At 43.2% G+C, this 19,300-nt stretch overlaps 1 protein-coding gene across 4 annotated transcripts in view; it reads right to left on the bottom strand.

Annotated features, from left to right (window-relative positions):
- Window positions 1-19,300, bottom strand: part of stk16 (serine/threonine kinase 16) — a 40,584-nt gene that overhangs the window by 19,101 nt on the left and 2,183 nt on the right. For all 4 annotated transcript variants that reach the window (XM_069935954.1, XM_069935957.1, XM_069935955.1 and 1 more), the window contains exons 2-5: window positions 13,596-13,706; window positions 12,433-12,652; window positions 4,057-4,190; window positions 2,853-2,973 (exon numbers count right to left, since the gene is read on the bottom strand). In XM_069935954.1, the coding sequence (XP_069792055.1) occupies window positions 2,853-2,973; window positions 4,057-4,190; window positions 12,433-12,652; window positions 13,596-13,706 (586 nt within the window). The remainder of the gene's footprint in view (window positions 1-2,852; window positions 2,974-4,056; window positions 4,191-12,432; window positions 12,653-13,595; window positions 13,707-19,300) is intronic.

The raw sequence follows: 19,300 nt of genomic DNA, 5'->3' as shown, positions 1-19,300 counted from the left end.
TTCCACCCTCTTCCCTCTCCATTCACAGAGCTATCTCTTCCCACCCCTCCTTTTGCGCTCCAGGAAATAAAGTGCTAACCTGTTTAACCTTTCCCTGTACCTCAGTTTTTCAAGTCCGGGCAACATCCTAGTAAATCTTCTCTGCACTCTTTCAATCCTATTGATATCTTTTCTGCGAATTTAAATGATTAACATCTGCCTCCAGCTACACATCTGAGCACTCTTGATGGAAGTAGGCTTGCAAACGAAAGTGAAAATGCTCCCCACATTTTTCCTGTGCCAGCAAAGCAACATGGAAGCACTAAAGTGCAATGTTATTGTATTTTGTAACAAAGGCTGGTTCTGGGAGCTGGATTATGAATGGGAGAGAATAGAATAAAAAGGCACAGGGGAAACAGATGGGATAGAAGTTAGGTAAAAACAGATGGGTTAGGAGTTAAGTTAAAAAAAACTAAACTCTACATTCTTGGGGGGGGGGGGAAGAGAAAGAAATATGCACAGTGTATTTGAAGGTAGACAACTCTAGTGTGAATGAAGTGAGCACTAAATGAGCTGAACCAGCAAAACAACATACCACGACAGGGTGCCAGAAGAAGGATCAGCGACGCCTCAACTTTCTAAGTCTGATGAGTTTTTGGCATGTTGCCAAATACTCTATCAAACTTCTACAGGTGCTCTGTGGCAAGTATACTCACTGGTTGAATCATAGCCTGGTTTGGAAACTTGATTGCCAAGGAATGCAGAGTGCTGAAGAATGCGGTAAACCCAGCCAAATTCACTATAGGCACGGACCTCCCATCCATTGAAACCATCAAAACGAGGCACTGCCTCAAGAAGGCAGGCAACATCATAAAGGATCTCCTTCATCCTGCTGTGATTTCACTGCTTCCTTTATGCAGGGTACAGAAGTCTGGTCCCAGTTTAGGAACAGTTTTTAATCCATCAGCAATTAGGCTCTTGAACTATCCTCGGACCACGAAGAAATCTGTCTTCATGACTGAAAAGTCACTCTTCTTTTCTTGTGCTAAATGCAACTGTGAATATTTATCTACCCTTTGTTATTTATTAACCCTTTTCTGTCTTGGTGTTTGTGGTCATTTGTAATTGAACTATGGTGGTTGATGTACATCAGATAGCTATCTGGCTGCAGCAAGCAAGAATATCTGTGTATCTGAACATTTTATATGACAATAAACTCAAATTAAGGTGAGACCTTTACAGACGTTCAAATACCCTCCTATAGACAGATCAAAGGGACCTTCCAAAAGTCTTAGAATATCAGAATATGACAGCATAGAAACAGGTCCTTTGGTCTTTCGAGTCTGTGCTGATCTATCATTCTGCCTTCTTCCACTGATCTGCATCCAGACAATATTCCTCCATACTTCTCCCATCCGTGTGCCTGTCCAAATTTTTCTTAAATGTCAAAATTGAGCCTGCATTTACCAATTCAGCTGGCAGTTCGTTCCACACTCAACTCCACTCTCTGCGTGAAGAAGTTCCCTTAGTTTTCCCCTTAACCCTTTCCTCCTCTTTTAACCCATATCCACTGGTTTTTCTGTCTCCTAACCTCATTGCGGTTATACAGTACAACTCCGATTATCCGAAATGGTCAGGACCAGGCCTATGACAGATAAACATTTTTTTTAGGAGAACTGGTCATTTTTTAAAAAAAAACAGCCCAGCAGCAAAAGCAAATCATTTGTATCAAGGTTTAAACAACAAGGGAGTCCAGTGTGCACGTGTGGTAGAAGACTGAGGGGAGGGTTCAGAGATGGCATCATACTGAGGAGGAAAGGAGGGGAGAGGGAACGGCTCTGAGTCTGAGGTCGTGCTCCTGCCTGAGAGGCCACTCTCCATGATGACACCGGGACATGAGATTCTTCCAAACGCTTGTAACTGGGAGATGGTGGCACGCGCAGTTTGAGAGGGAGAGTTGGAGAGAAAAGTCAATAGGGGAAGGTAAGGAAGAAATGGGAAGAGAGGGGGGAGGGAGTTACTTGAAACAAGATCAATCGTCGCTCTAACTTCATGTTGAGTGAATTTCTTTTCCAACCTCTAAGGTCAGATCGGCTCCGAAAAAATTTCGGATAAATGAGGATTTCGGAGAATCGGAGTTGTACTGTACTTACCAAATCTTTTCTGTGGCATAGAAAATGACCTGTTGCCTGTGATCCTGAGACAAATTAAGTGCCCACTTGTGCTCCACAACGCAAAACGTGACAGCCACGCCGAAGAAAGTCAAAGTTACTGAGACAAAATTGGCAAAGATGGGCCAGTTGGGGAGGAGGTAGCACCAAAGTGTCACGGGAAACAATTCCACTGACTGAAATTATCAAGATGACGACACTGAAGAAACTCAGCAGGTTAAACAGTGTCTCTTACTTAGCAAAGATAAAGATATATAATCAACGTTTCGGACTTGAGCCCTTCATCAAGGCCTGGAGCAACATTTTATTGCAATCACTGCTCGATTCCTACAGATAGCCAGTTATCAGCTACAATGAAATGATTCGACTCTTCTGATAAAAATACGATTACAATTGCCAACTATTTGATTTTATTATTATTTTGCAAAATAAGCAATTCTTTCTGCTGAAGAAACTCAGGCAGCCACGGAAAGCAAAAGGTAGTCAACGTTTCGGGCACTTCTGAAGAATGGCTCAGGCTCGAAACTTTGACTAACTTATGCTTTCCATGGATGCTGCATGGCCTGGTGAGTTTCTCCAGTACCTTTATTACTGCACTGGACCCCAGTATCCGTAGATTACTAGTTTACCTAATATAAACAGTCATTCTGTAATAGTAACTAAAACTATGCAACAAAAAAAAAACCCCAAACTGCCCACTACCTGGATTGTCAAAGCTTCCCGTGACCCTTGGATCTCCATCCTTCCCTTTGTCATTGATCCTAGGTCCATGAGCACCGCCTGCTGATTGTCATCCAGGAGAACATTGGTGGGCTTCACGTCCCTGAGATGAAAAGATAAAGCATTTGTAGGAGAAATCAAAGCATTGCCAATTTGTTAAGTACTTCTGATAATATTGTGAATGTTAAGACGTGACGTCAATCTGCACACAGCCACATCTCTCAAAAAGGAATGGAATTAAATGACTTTGCAAACAGAATGGTGCTGACCGAGTAATAAATATCACCCAGGGCAGAGACCACAAAACATAGGAGTAAAAATAGGCTATTCAGCCCATCGAGTCTACCATGAGCTGATCCATTTTCCCACTCAGCCTCACTGCCAGGCCTACTCCTCGTAACCTTTGATGCTCTGGCTAATCAATCTCTGTCTTAAATAGACCAAATGACCTGGCTCCACAACCGCTGGTGACAACAAATTCCACAGATTCACCACCCTCTGGCTAAAGAAATTCTTCTGCATCTGTTTTCTTTGTGGATACCTTCAATCCTGAAATTGTGCCCTCTTGTACTTGACTCTCCCATAATGGGAAACAACCTTTCTACATCTACTGTTCATGCCTTTCAACATGCAAAAGTTTCAATGAGATTCCTCCCTCATTCTCTTAAATTCCAATGAGTACAGGCCAAGAGTCATCAGATTATAACCCTTTCATTCCTGGAGTCATCCTAGTTAACCTCCTTTGAACTGTCTCTAACATCACCACATCCTTTCTTAAACGAGAAGCCCAAAACCGCTCACAATACTCCAACTGAAGTCTCACCAGTGCCTTATAAAGCCGTGACATTGAGCTCTTATATTCTATTCTTCTTGAAATGAACGTCAGCATTGCATTTGCCTTCTTCATCACTGACTCAACATGCAAGTTTACCTTCAGGTCATCCTGCATAAGGACGTCCAAGTCCCTTTGCATCTGGGAATTTTGAATTTTCTCCCAATTTAGAAAATAGTCTGCCATTTATTTCTGGATAGAAGTCCCTTCCTGCTCCTCTTCAATAAAATGCCATATGTTTTACATCTGTCAGATAGGTTTAGCATCTCATAGCATCAAAGCCAGAAGTGAGAGGAGTGACTTGCTCACTCCAGCTTGATGTTCAGTGTCTTCCAGTTACAGGACAAGATTTACCTGTGTGCATAGCCCTTGTCATGGATAGCCTTCAGTCCCTTGCAGAGTCCCAAGAAGATGCTCAGTATCTGTTCTTCAGACATGAAGTTATTAGTTCCTCTCAGCTTTTCAAGCACTGCCCAAAGTGAGCCATTCTGCAAGAAAAAAGTTAAAAATCTTACTTCTTGTGATTAAAACAATGCCAGGATTTAATATTTCAATCTAGATCAATTGCCTGTCAAGTGAGTCACAGCTTGCCCAACACATTCATTTCAAATTGGCATTCTGGGCTAAACCCATTTCCCTGCATTTGGGACATACACTAATCTTGGACTGTATTCCTTGGAGTTAAAAAAAAATGAGAGGGATCTCATGAAAGGGTTTTGAATGTTGAAAGGGCTGGACATAATAGATGTGGCAAAGTTGTTTCCCACGGTAGGGGAGTCTGACAAGAGGACACAACATCAGGATTGAAGGGTGCCCATTTAAAACAGAAAGGCAGAGAAATTTATTTAGCCAGAGAGCAGTGAATTTGCTGCCACAGGAGCCTGTGGAGGCTAGGCAGGTAGTCAGGTACCTTAACGGGGAGTGGGAGAAATGATCAGCTCATGATGTAATGGGAGAGCAGACTGGATGGGCTGAATGACCTACTCTGCTCCTAGGTTTGATGGCCTTATATCCTTCCAAGTCTTTCCTATGAACAGATCTGTCCAAATATCTTTTGAAAAACTGTAATTGTACCCATATTCATTGCTTCCTCTGGTCGACTGTCCCAGAGAAGGACCACCTTCTGAGTGAAATAGTTGCCTGTCAGGTCCATGTTAAATTTCACCTCTCATCTTGAACCTATGCCCTTGAGTTCTAGTCTACCCTGGGAAATAAGCTACGAGCATTTACTTAATCCATGCTCCCCATAATTTTATAAACCTCTACAAGGTCATCCCTCAGCCTTCTATGCTCAAGAGAATAAAGACCCAGCCTATCTAACCTCCCTACAATTCAAGCACTCTGGTCTCCACAACTTCCTGATAAATCTCCTCATCATGCACCCTCTCCAACTTAATGATCACCTTCATAGAGCTGGGTGACCAGAACTGCACATATTCCTCCAAGAACATTCTCACTAACAAGTGTACAGCTGTATTACGAGGTCCCAACCTTTGGACTCAATACTGTGCCCAATGAAAACAGGTGTGCCAAACTCCTTCTTCACCACCTGTCCACCTCAGTCACCATTCCTTAGCTGTGATTCACTGGGTAACATTCTCATCTTATAGATTGATGCCATTCGAGCCTCACTTTGGGAACTTAAGCACATATTCTAGGACAGCCATTCTCAACCTTTTTTTGCCTATACCCCCCGAACTCTACTCAAAGTTTATGGGTCCCCTTGTAAAGCAGTTAAGTTTAGCTGGTTTCCTTCGTACTTCTCTCCCAAAAAAAATGATGTTACACAAGGTGAAAAGAAAACAATGCTTTTACTGAAATGTCCTGTGGCCCTCAAGGGGTGGGCTGTAGGGCCCCCATTGAGACTAAATGAGATAGAGGGCGTTCTGCTGTCTTTCCATTGAAGCATTAAACCACAGCCCTGGCCACCGTCAAAACAACCTTATAAACTATTTCAATGAACAATTTTTAAAAATTACTGGTTATTATTTATTTGCTACTTGCAGGATTTTTTTAAAAACTGCCCAGCAGACCACGTTAACAAGCACGAGTCCATCCTAAATTGCACTGTGCACACAAAAGGCTGGTGACGTTGAAACCTGGAGCTGCTAACAATCTGCTTCAGGAACCCAGTGGATGATGAAGTATCTGAAGGAAAGACCACGCCAAGGTTTCAGGCTGGATGTCTTCATCAAGACTCAACTGCATTTCAGTGGTTGTGAAGCAATTCTGAGCCTTGAACTTCTGAAAAGTCCCACGTCAACACAAGTCAGTCTAAAAAAAACTAGACCAAGGTGCACTCTGCCTGCACTGATGCAGTCCAGACCAGAAAAGGGATGTGGCTAAAGTGCAGCGATCAGCACAGTTAGTGCGAGGCTCTTGCAGCGCCAGTGACCCAGGTTCCAATCCAGTGCTCTGTAAGGAGTTTATACGTTCTCCCTGTCTCTGTGAGGGTTTCCTCCGGATGCTCCAGTTTCCTTCCAACCTCCAAAAATGAATGGGGGTTGCAGGTTAATTCGGGTATTAGGGTTCGTGGGTCAGAAGGGCCTGCTACCATGGTTACAGAAATACTGGAAGAGTTTGGCACAGACAAGAAAGGCCTATTTTCTATCCTATAATATTCCGTGGTTCTAAAGACTTGTTGTAGTGCTGTATGTCTAAATTGAATAAAAAGCTGTTTTTGTTCACCTTGCAAGTCATTGCTTGCATATTTCAAAAGTAATTCATTGGACAGTGTGCACTTCATGACACACAGAATGTGATCAGGTCCATGAACTTCCCTGTATGACCCTCATAAGTAGTAACCAACCATAAACTACTCAGTGATCACCAAAAGATCCACTCTTTCAAACCTTACTTTCTTTTGTTCCAACTGCAAATGTGATTATTGGCTCTAACCGTTTGCTCAATGTTTTTGTCTCCTGCACATTGTGGTAAAGTGAACTTTTCTCTTTCCAATCTTTTTATAGATGAGATATACACACACACACACACACACACACACACACACACACACACACACACACACACACACACACACAGGTAATATCTTATGTTGGTGTATCTTGTATGCCTGTATGACAAGTTAGAATTTCAGAGCATCTCTTCAAGACAATATTCTACCGTACTCATGAGACATAGTTCAAATCAAGTTGTGATATTAAGTATTCACACAAATAATATGCATTAATGTAAATCTTTAAAATAGCTATGCTTTCCAAGTTAGTTTACCAGAACCATTTATCACAGAAACAGGCCCTTTGGCCCATCTAGTCTGCTTTGTCCCATTGATTTGTAACAAAATTTAATTTGACATTTAGTAACTAAGAAATGACCCAAAACAAAGCCGGTCAAAACATGAACATTTCAAGATGCATCTTGCTGATTCCTTTTCAGGTTTGGCCTTTAAGAGATTGGGAGGCTCAGTTTCCATCTAGGGCCCAATCTCTGTGTTTGTACACAGTAAAATACAATCCTGATCTCTTTGCATCATTATGTTTATTAATCGGAAACTTCATAACATTCTGAAGAAAGAAAGAAAGATCAGGAAAGAAATGGAACAAAGTGGGTAGGTTTAGGGATGAAATTCCACACCTTGGGTACTCAGCAAATGGCAAGGTCACTGGCTCTCTTAAGCCCACTAGTGTCAACAGATTGTACCCGTATTTTAAATTGAACCATACAGTACGGTAACAGGCCCTTTTGGCGCACGAACCCATGCCGCCAAATTAAACTCAATTGACCGACAACCCTCGGTATCTTTTGAATGGTGGGAGGAAACCAGAACACACGGAGGAAACCCACACAAACATAGGGAAAACGTACAAATTCCTTACAGACAGCATGGGATTCAAACCCCTGGCCCTGATCACTGGCGCTGTATTGTTAGGCTAATGGTGCCACCAATATCCTTATACATCCTTGATGGAATAACACCAGACTTCCAAAGGACTGCAGTGAGCCAAGGAAGAAGGAAACAATAAATGCATCACATTGTTGAAGGATCCTGTGTAAAGTTCTACTGCAGCTTCTTCACTAGGACCATTAACCAGTAGGAACCACTGCACAGGGGAAGCAACAGCTGCCACCATAGCTTTCAGACTTCAATAGGGTTCAGTGTTGGTACATGCTTGTACCCTAGATTGGCTGTTAAGAGTCAATATGATAGAACAAGAGGAAGGACTGTTAAACGAGATCTAGGACTGTAGCAACAGACAGGCCAGGCACTACATTGATTTGCCTTCCGCACAGGGACAGCCAGCCCATGCACAGTTTAGAACAAAAGTATCATGGTACTTATCAACAGAAAGGCTACGAGGCAGGAGACACAAGGAGATGAAGGCCAAGTCACCAATAGTGTAATTTTAAATTAAGGAATATGCTCGAGGCCAGAAATGGAGAGCATAGAACTGGAGAAGATCAGAGAGTAGAGGTGGGAGTATTAATGCTACAAAGCCCTTGCAGGAATTAAAAATAATAAGGGTCAACATTTAATAGTTTATAGAGTTACTTGATTGGAAGCCAAGGTAGGACAGTGAGAATAGGAGTAATTGGGAGTAGTTCGAACAAGTTTGGATGACCTCGAGACTGAGGAAGGCTGGCCAGGGAGTTTGGAATGGTCAAGAATGGAGATAATTAAAAGCATGGATGACGACTTCAGCTGTAGATGATCTTTTGACGATACAGAGGTATAAATAACCAACTCCAAATTTCATCTCAGGATCAAAGAGGACGTTAATTGTGCTCCACCATTAACAGGGTGAAGAGGGACTTAGAAATGGGCAGCAAACAGACTACAGACAATGGATTTGATCTTCTCAATATTTGTTTGGAGGCCATGATGTCTTTTGTATTCCAATTTACTCATTCTTGTTATATTCACATATGAATCCTTGTTGAAAACAATGAGCAAGGATAACATCGCAGTACCACCATGTGTTTGAAATCAGTCACTGTACAAATGAAATGGAGATGGAGGGGTGGGGATTAGAGGGAGAATATATCAGGAAGAAAACTAGTTCACATCCTGGAAATCTGAAGTCTGGTAATGAAGAATGGGTCTGGGTGTTTTTCACGAGAGGACCCAAAGTTTTTGCTTATTCTCAGACAGCAAGCCTCCTTTAAAATTCAGAATCAAAATTTATTGTCATGAGCAAGTCACGAAATTCTTGCTGCAGCGTCATAGAGCAAACATTCATATTATAAACATTTTACAACATTACTATATAAAAATAAGAGTGAATGAAAAATCAAAGTAAGGCAGTGTCTGGTTCATTGATCATTCAGGAATCTGATGCCAGTGGGCAAGAAGCTGTCTTTGTGCCTCTGAGTGCTCGTCTTTAGGCTCCTGTACCTTTTCCCGATGCTAGTAGAGGAAAGAGGGCATGGCTTGGGTGGAGGGGATCTTTGACGATAGAGGTTGCTTTTTTAAGACACCGCCTCATGTCGATGTCCTCGATGGAGTGAAATCAATCTGGTGCCCGTGATGTTGCAGGTCAAGTTAACAACCCTCAGGAGTTTATTCTTGTCCTGAGATTTGGCACGTCCATTCCAGGCAGGGATGCAACCAGCCAGAATGCTCTCCATCGTATACCTGTGGAAATTTTTGACAGTCTTCATTGATATATCGAATCTCCTCAGACATTATAGCTGCTGGCGAGCCTTCTTTGTGATTGCATCAACATGGAGGCTCCAGGACAGATCCTCGGAGATGTGGACACCCAGGAATTTGAAGTTCTTGACCCTCTCTGCTACTGAGCTCTCGATGAGGGCTGCGTCGTATTCCCCTGACTTCCTCCTTAAGTTCACAATCATCTCCTTGGTTTGGCTAATGCTGAGCGCAAGGTTGATACCATTCAACGAGCTGATCTATCTCCCTTCTTGTCCGCTTCCTCATTGCCTTTTGTGATTCTGCCGATAACGGTGGTGTCATCGACAAATTTGTAGATAGCATTGGAATTGTGCCTGGCCACACAGTCATGGGTGTTTGAGTAGAGCAGTGGGCTAAGCCCATATCCTTGGGGTGCGCCTGTGTTGATAATCAGTGAGGAGAAGTTGTTTCAAATTTGTACTAATTGTGGTCTTCCAATGAGAAAGTCAAGGATCCAGTTGCAGAGGGGAGTACAGAGGCCTAGAGTTTGTAGCTTCTTGGCCAGCACAGAGGGAATAATGGGATTGAAGGCTGAGCTGTAGTTGATGAAGAGCAGCCATAAGTATGAATTGCATTCAACACAAAGGCCACAGGACAGATCCTCGGAGATGTTGACACCCAGGAATTTGAAATTCTTGACCCTTTCTTCTGCTGACCCCTCTACGATTGGATCATGTTCTCCTAATTTCCCATTCCTGAAATCTATAATCTTTTGTTACTGTTGAGTGCAAGGTAGTTGTTGCGACACCATTCAATTCAACCATAGAGATGGAAGCAGAAATAGTCTGCCCTGCCATTCAATCAGGAGTTGATCCATTTCCCCATTCAGCCCCACGACTCGGCCTTCTCCCCATAACCTGTAATGCCCTGGCTAAACAATAACCTATCAATCTGGGACTTAAATGCACCCAATGACCTGGCTTCCACAACCGCCTGTGGCAACAAATTCCACAGATTTAGCACATAGTGGCTGAAGAAATTCCTCCTCATCTCTGTTCTAAGAGGAAGCCCTTTAATTCTGAACTTATGCTTTTTGTCCTACACTCTCCCATCATGGGGAAACAATCTTTCTAAATCTACATTGTCCAAAATGTTTCAATGAGATCCCCCTCAGTCTCCCAAATTCTAAATCAGAATCAGAACTTGTCAGGAACAAGACATGAAATTCATTGTTTGGCAGCAGCTTCACAGAGAAACATTCATATAAACCACCTTACAACAATAAATAAAAATAATGCGCGAAAAAATCAAAAGTTTTTGAAAGTCTTCGGTGACATACAATGAAATTCCAGCGAATACAGAAAAAGAGCATTACAAGCTCCATGGATGATAATCCTTTCATTCCTGGAATCATCCTCTCCAATGTCAGCACATCCTTACTTAAATGAGGAGTCCTAAACTGCACCCAATACTCCGCGAGGTCTCACCAGTGTCTTATAAAGCCTCAACATCACATCCCTGCTCATTATAGTCTATTCCTCTTTAAATGAGCGGCAGCATCGCATTTGCCTTCTTCACCAGCGACTCAACCTGCAAGTTTACCTTCAGGCGATCCTGCACGAGGTCTCCCAGATCCCTTTGCATCTGGGCATTTTCTGCCCATTTGAAAAATAGCCTGCTCGTTTATTTTTTTCTACCAATGTGCAAGGTCGTAGACGCAGATCCTTCATTCTTGTGCGCTACCTCCTTGCTGTCTGTGATTCGGCAGTCAACCGTGGTGTCATTAAAAAATTTGTAGATGGCATTTGAATTGTGCCTGGCCTCATAAAATATTTTTGAAGCATAGTTAATGTGGTAAACGAAGCAGCCATTTTTATTCTGCAAGCTCCCAGTTATGTTGATTGGAGTAACCAAAGCACAGCAAACTAGAGATAACTCCGCTGCTTTCCTTGGAATTGAACTGCAGGACCTTTAACAAACACTCAAAGGAGAAGTCAGAAATATAATTTCATGCTTTATCCATAAAATGGTACCTCTGTTGCAGTGGTTCTCAACCTCTTTCTTTCCACTCACATTCCACTTTAAATTATCCCTCTGCCATCAGTGCTCTTGTGACTAGTAAGAGATTGCTTAAGGTGGGATGTGGATGGGAAGGGAAGGTCGAGAATCACTGCTCTAGACCCAATTGTTACTGAAATATTTTGCTTGAGAAAAGTTGTCATTGGCCCATTTTCTTTGGAGTTATGAAACCGTGCACATAACGAGTCAATGAGGGACGATTAAAACAGTGGTTTTCAAACTTTTTCTTTCCACCCACATCCCACCTTAAGCAATCCCTTACTAATCACAGAGCACTGATGGCACAGGGAGTACTGAAAGTGGGATGTGAGTGGAAAGAAAAACATTGAGAACCCCTGCTGAAATTGGTTCAGCACTGAGTTACTGAAGTTTATGTCGAGCAGTATGTCTCAACCTGCAGTCCGCAGACCACTGCTGGTCTGTGGCAACAACAAATATTACTAATGTATAGTTATCCGGAATCCTTTTATCTGGAATTCAAGCAACAAGCAAAAAAAAAGAGGAAAATAAATAGGTTAAAAAATTACATAAGTTTAAAATTGGTGTGACTTGCTGCTCGTTCGCCAATCCCGCAACATGCAGTCTCAAACAACCTGGAAATCCACTTATCTGGCATCTACCAATCCCCATAGGTACCAGTTACCAGGGGTTTTGCTTTAATAAATAAGTAATATGCAAAATAAGGTTGTAAATTTGACAAAACAAAAATTTGCTTCCCCCCCACCCCCCCCAGCTTTTTCCATCAAAACAAAAATCCTGTTGGTGATCTGGCAAGAGGTTCTCGCCAGCCCCCCATCCCTAATTATGGTCTGTGGATTGTTATAGGTGGCTCACGATAAGTCCGTGGGTGAAAAAAGGTCAAGAAACACTGGCCTGGAGAAATCCTTATGGTTCAGAGGTAATGATGATGCTATGAATTGAGGTGCATGGAGCAAGAGGTGGTATTTGATAGTTCACTAGCATAAAGTTATACTAAAATAGTTATCTTATAACTCTTTGTTGGGGCATAGAGTCACTGTCACTTTGAATTCTTTGCTAAACAAATAGACAGCTGGACCTACCTTAATGTAAGGCAGGAGCAGCCAGGTCTCATATTTTGGACTTTTGTCCACGATACTGTATGCTTCCAGAGGCAGGACGTTCGGGTGGTTAAATATCCGGTGCATCTCCACCTCATTAAGTGCATTCTTGCGGTCTTCTTTGTCATGGCAGATGATGCGTTTCAGGGCATAGAACTTGCCATTCTGTACACTCTCCACCAAGTCTACGTAGCTGAAACCCCTGGGACAGAAAGGGAAAAACTCCAAGACTTCAAAGCCACATCTACATTCTTAAATTATCCACAACAGGACAAACAAGGCAGGCTTAGATGACCATGCCAATGCTAGCCCTGGGAGAGAATGCCCACATCTCTTGAAAGAATAAACAAGGTCTGTGAAAGCATCTCCCTTTGAGACAATTATTTAACTTCTATCTTGTAGTCAAGTGTCTGAACTTCTGTCTTCTTTTCACTGGGTAGCAAGGCTGAAACGGAGAACTCAACATCTCCCCATTGCTCTGTTGTTTCAGAAGAGAATAATACTGGCTTCACACTTCCTCCACCTTTCTTTTCTTATAAATTCTCAAACACGTGGACGGCACATTTGATGTGGTTGGCATAATTAATAAGCTACTAGACAAGCCCTGCATGGCGGTCAATGTTAGTAAAGTACTGGGGTCCTTGGGATACTGACAAGTTAGAAGAATAGCTGGCTCGGTAGCAAAGTAATGGTCAGTGACCTCTTTGAGACCCCAACTTCCCTCCTCCCCCCAGGGATATTTTTATTCCTTTGCAGCAGGTAAAGGTACTGTCACTATTCTATGCCTTCTTGATTTAGACCAGCCATTCTCAACCTTTTATTGGCTAAGGCCCCCTTACGACTCTGGTCAAAGTTTACTGGCCCCCCCCTTCCCTGTGAAGCAGCCAAGTTTAGTTGGATTCTTCCATTCTGTCGACTACATAACAAAAAACATTTCATGATTTCAATCCATGCCCCCACATCCCCCCCCCCCCCTTAAATATATTGTGATTCCCGTAAGAGAGTCCCTTATCCTGGGGAAAAGACTGTTGCCTTTCATGGTCAAACACATGTTCAAATAATTTAATGTTTAAAATAATCCACAAATGCAGTGCAACATAATCCCATCAAAATGAGGAAGCAAAGATAAAATGGTGATCACATACCCTTCATCCAGTTTTTGGATAAAGAAATAACGCTTATTGTCGATGGTGATTATCCCACGCGAGCAGATGCAAACAGTTTGGCCCATGGTTGAAGGGGCATCATTTGAGTCACTAACCAAAGGAGAGAAAAAATTATATTCGAAGTGGAATAAAATGTAAATACTGCAGATCATCCATTCCATAACCCAACCATCTGGCACATTTACAGACCACTAATGATCACAGGTTGAGGTTCTCTTCTCCGAGAACCAAGAACTTTGCAATACTCTAATCGAAAAGTCTGTTCTTGTGCAGATTCAAGCCTGGGACAGATAGATTGCAGATACTAAGGAAATAAAATAATGCATAAACAGAGTGGGAGATGAAATCGAGGTAGTTTAGGTGTGACCTAAATGAATAATGGTACAAGATCAAGACAATATGGGGCTACTCCTATTTACATTCAGAGCAATTTTCATAAGAACAGAAGCTAGAGCAGAGCAATTTTCATAAGAACAGAAGCTAGAGCAGGAGTCGACCATCTGGCCCATCAAACCTGCTCCATGAATCAATAAGATCATGTCTGATCTGGCCCTGGGTTCAGCTCCACTTACCTGTCTTTTCCCTCGAAACTCTTATTTCCCTGACTGTGCAAAAATGTATTTAAGTTCCAACTACATTTAATGATGCTTCTTCTTCCTTGGATACAGAATTCCAGAGAGTGAAACATGAAAGTCTGCAGATGCTGAGATTGTAGTAAAAACACACCGAAATGCTGGAGAATCTCAGCCAGTCTGTTCAGCATCTACAGGAGACAAAGATCATAAGGACGTCGAGTTCCTCCAGCATCTCAGGGTATTTTTACAGAACTCCACATCTTCACTGCTCTCTCGGAGAAGCAGATCCTCCTCATCTCCCTCCTAAATCTATCCCCGCACCCCCCCCCCCCCCGCAAAATCTTGAGGCTATATCACCTAGTTCTAGTCTCACCAGTGAAAACAACTTTCCTTGCACAATTTTGCATGATCCCCTTTCATTCTCTGGCAAGTATAGTAACAGGCAATTTCAGCTCTCCTCATAGGCTAACCCCCACATCTCCAGAATCAACCTGGTGAACAGTTAGTGCAGTAGTTAGCGCAGCGCCGTTACAGCACCAGCGATCGAGTCCAGTGTTCGAATCCAGGGCTGTCTGTAAGGAGTTCTCCCTGTGTTTGCGTGGGTTTTCCCTGGGGACTCCGGTTCCCTCCCACCCTTCAAAAAACGGAGTGGGGGTTGTTGGTCAAATGGGTTGCATGGGCCTAAATTTAAAAATTTACTGGTAATTAAAAAAATTTAAATTTGAACCTCTTCTGTATTGCCTCCAAGTTCAGTGTATCCTATCCCAAGAAAGGAGACCAGAATGACACACAGTACTTCAGGTGTGGCCTCACCAGTACTTTCCAAGTTAATGAGAATTGTTTGGAAAAAAAAATGATGCCAATCTTCCTGATCTCTAATGTTTAAAATCAGAACAAGAGCAGATCAAAACACAGAAGTGTTGGAGGAACTCAGCTGGTCTCGCAGCCATCATAGGAAGTAAAGATTTATCATCGACATTTCAGGCCTGAGCCCTTCTTTAAGGGAGGTATGAAAAAAAGACAGGTGTTCAAATTAAAGGCTGGGGAAAGGAAGGGGAAGAATGAGAGGGGGAGGAGACAAAAGGGTTTAATTTGGCTTGATAAGAAAGGCGAGAGTTGATTTTGGCTCTGAGAAAGAAGACAGATGGAAAAAAGAGAGAGAGAGAATGGGCGCGCATTGGGGGAAGGCAACAGGGGAAGAAGGGAGGGTGTTTAACAGAAACTGGAGGTTGAAGTTAATGGCATCTGGTTGGATGGTGCCCAGAGAGAAGATGAGGTGCTGTTCCACAAATATGTGGGTGGTCTCACTGTGGCAATGCTTGAGACCATGGACAGACACGTCAACAAGGGAATGGGACAGGTAATTGAAATAGGTGGCCTCTGGGAGATCTGAGTTAGTGAAGCAGACAGAGCCAAGATGCTGAATGAAGCGATCTCCCAGTCTGTGTCCAGTCTCTTGCATAGACCACAATGGGAGCACCAGATGCAGTAGATGATCCCTGTAGATTTACAAGTGAAGAGTTGCTTCATTTGGAAAGACTTTTTGAGACCCTGAATGGTGGTGAGGGAGGAGATGTGGGCGCAAGTGAAGCATTTCCTATGGTCACCAGGGTAGGTGACAAGGGGACGATTGGTGGGAAGGGAGAAGAGGACAAGGAACTCACAGAGGGAGCGGTCCCTGCGGATCTGAGAGAGGGGACTATGTGTCTGGGGGAAGGATCGTGTAGTAGGTGGCAGAAATGGCAGAGGAGGATATGTTGGATGCAGATGCTGTTAGGGTGGCAGGTGAGGACAAGAAGAATCCTGTCCTTGTTGTGCGTGAGGGCGGAGGGGGCCAGGGCAGATGTGCAGGTAATGGAGGATATATGGATGAGCTGAGGTGATGGTGGTAGAGGAGAAGAGAGGCCATTCAACCTCACAGTCCCATTTAAATAAGAAGCAAAATAGTGTGCGCAGGAGGTCAGGTGGTATTTGTTGAGAAAGAGAATGACTGCTTTGTCAATAAACATGCATCAAAATTGGACAGTCCGTAATAAAAGTAAATAAGAAAAATCTGCAGATGCTGGGGTGCTGGAGAAACTCAGCAGGTCTTACAACAACGACAGGAAGTAAAAGCTAATCAACATTTTGGGCCTGAGCTCTTCATAGAGAATGCGAAAAAGCAGGTAGACACCCGACTTAAAGGCATGGCAAAGTGAGAAGAGAGGAGGGAGGAAGGGGGAGGTGCACAGGCTAACATGCAAGAGGTAATAGGCGGATACAAGTGGGAGGACAGAAGAGAAAGATGCTGAGAAGTGATATGGGGAAAGAGGGGAGTGGGCTAAGAAGAGTAGCTCTCCGATAAGTGAAAGGGGGTGGGGAACTGGAGGATAGGGAAAGAGAGGTGAAACATGGAAGTCTGCAGATGCTGCAATAGTAATAAAAACAGAAATGCTGGAGGAACTCAGGTGGCCTTGCAGCATCTATAGGAGGTAAAGATATATTAATGACATTTCATGCCTGAGCCCTTCTTTAAGTACAAGCAAATATCAGGCAAGCATCTTAATTAAAAACTAGATATTAAGGGGGAAGAATGGGCACCAATTTTAATTCCCCGACCCATTCCCTTGCTGACATGTCTGTCCACGGTTTCATGCACTGCCCGACTGAGACCACTCGCAAATTGGAGGAACACTTCCTCTTCCGTCTGGGCATCCCTCTTAACCGAATAGCATTAACCCATGCACAACCATCTTCCTTCCTTGTCTCCTTTCCTCTAGCTGCCTCCTTTTACAGAGTCAAAATCAATTCTCACCTTTCCTCTTATCATATCCAATTAACACCTTTTGGAGTTGGGTCTGGACAACAATTTTGTGACTTGTTCATGACGTTGGTGAGGCCAGGTTTGGAGTATTATGTTCAGTTCTGGTCTCCAAATTATAAGAAGAATATAGATAAGGTGGAAAGGGTGCAGAGAAGATTTACAAGGATGTTGCCTGGCTTAAAATACCTAGAGTACAGAGAAAGATTGAAGAGGTTAGAACTTTATTCCTTGGAACGTAGACGGTTGAGAGGGGATTTGATAGAGGTGTTTAAAATTATGAAGGGAATAGATAGACTCTTCCCCCTGAGAGCAGGGGAGGTTGAAACAAGAGGACACAAGTTGAGGGTAAGGGGACAAAATTTTAGGATAAACATGAGAGGATGCTTCTTCACTCAGAGAGTGGTGTCTGAACGGAATAATCTTCCGGAGGAAATAGTTGAGGCAGAGTCAATTCTTTCATTTAAGAGGAGGCTGGGTATTTACATGGATAGGAGGGGGTTGGAGGGTTATGGGCGGAGGGATCTAGCGGAGTTGTTTGAGTGAACCGGCGTGGACTTGAAGGGCCGAGATGGCCTGTTTCCATCCCATCAACTGCTATAGGGTTATATATGGTTATTTCAAATTAGTTCTGTGGTCTTCTGAGGAGGAAGTGAAGGATCCAGTTGCAGAGGGAGGCCCAGAGTTTAGAGCTTCTTGACCAGCACTGATGGAATAATGGTGTTGAAAGCCGAAATGTAGTCTATGAAGAGTTCCACGAGTTCCTGCCAAAAGATTACAGCAAAACTGCGCCAAGATAGCTGAGGGAAAGTTTGGAGAATTCAACGAGGCAGAAGAAAGTTGGGGTAATTACGTAGAATGGTTTAACCACTACTGTGTAGCCCATAATATTAATGAAGCCCCAGTAAACCGAAAATGTGCCCTCTTCCTCAGTATAAGGGGCAGCAAAACATTCGATCTCCTTAAAACCTTGCTGACCCCAGAGGACCCAGGGACAAAGACATACACCGATTTATGCACAGCACTGGGAAACCATTTAAGCCCCAGACCACCAATTATGGAAGAACATTTTGTGGAAACATTTAAGGAGGCAATGTTAAGCGAAGTCTTATACTTCACCCTTAATGGATAGCCAGAATCGGAGGTCATATCAAAAGACCTGAAAACTTACTTCACACGCCACCACGAACTATCAGTGGAAGATTTCCTATTGGGGTACAGAAACACACCACATTCTACAACAAAAAGCACATCAGCACCACCTGCAACAAGGCATCTACAGTTCACCCGGACCTGGGCCTCCGTTTAGAAAAATTAACATCGCCAAAAAACTTTACCTAGAGCACTGGAGGTGGGCGAGAGAGTACTGGCACAAAATTACAGACAATACAAAGACCCATGGGTGGTAAGAGTGATTCTACAAAAGTTGACCCCCTGCTCATACTCTGCTCTAGTGGGGGACAGTCTAGTGTGGGACAGACTGTGGAAACAACATATTGACCAATTGTGAGCATTGTCTGATACTAAAGTCCACGACCTATCTCACGACTTGGAGGAGGTAGAACCAGACCTGCCATGGCAATCCAACCCCTTTGGCCGAGTGAAAGGGAGGTGGAGACGGGTAGCCCAGAAACTGCGACAAGCAGCCCAGCACGTAGTACCCTGGAGGCCAGCAAGGACGGCAGTTGCTGTCGACCTGACTATCTATGGGTCCCACCCAGATCAGCCCCGAGCAGATACCGGTCCAGCATATCACGCCGAGGTGGTCCAAGAGAGAAAGAAGACCACCCGAGCACTTTAAGAACTACGTCCCATAATTACTATAAGTTCCTTTCCATATTATAATCACTCAGTATATGTACACTAATTCTCACTAGTAGTCATGGGACTGATGCAGTAATGATAGTTAATGAGGCCCCATTCAACATTTATTACACAAGAGAAAGAGTGTTAGGTATAAGCCCGCCTTGCTGTACAGCATGACGCCCAGGTCATGATGTCACCCCTCCATATATATATATAATATATCTCGCTGTATGTCAGTAGCCATGTTAGTCTGATGGTATGAAAGAATGAGAAAGCACCACATCTCCAAGTCCTAATAATACACTAATAAGTGTATGTATGAAATGCTGTTTTTGAGGTGATCCAGAGATGAGTGGAGAGCCAGTGATAAATCTTTTATTTAAACAATTGAAATTTATAGTAACTTTTGCACTTTGTTCTGCACAATAAATGCTGCCGCAGAACAACAAATTTCATGAATCTTATGAAGCAAGGTGAGCAGAGCTGGGACTTTTCTCTTTGGA

This window comes from Narcine bancroftii, chromosome 4, assembly GCF_036971445.1.
Source record: "Narcine bancroftii isolate sNarBan1 chromosome 4, sNarBan1.hap1, whole genome shotgun sequence".
NCBI classification, from domain to species: domain Eukaryota; kingdom Metazoa; phylum Chordata; class Chondrichthyes; order Torpediniformes; family Narcinidae; genus Narcine; species Narcine bancroftii.
Note: the sequence above shows the minus strand (reverse complement) of the source record. Positions and strands in the feature narration are given on the sequence as shown.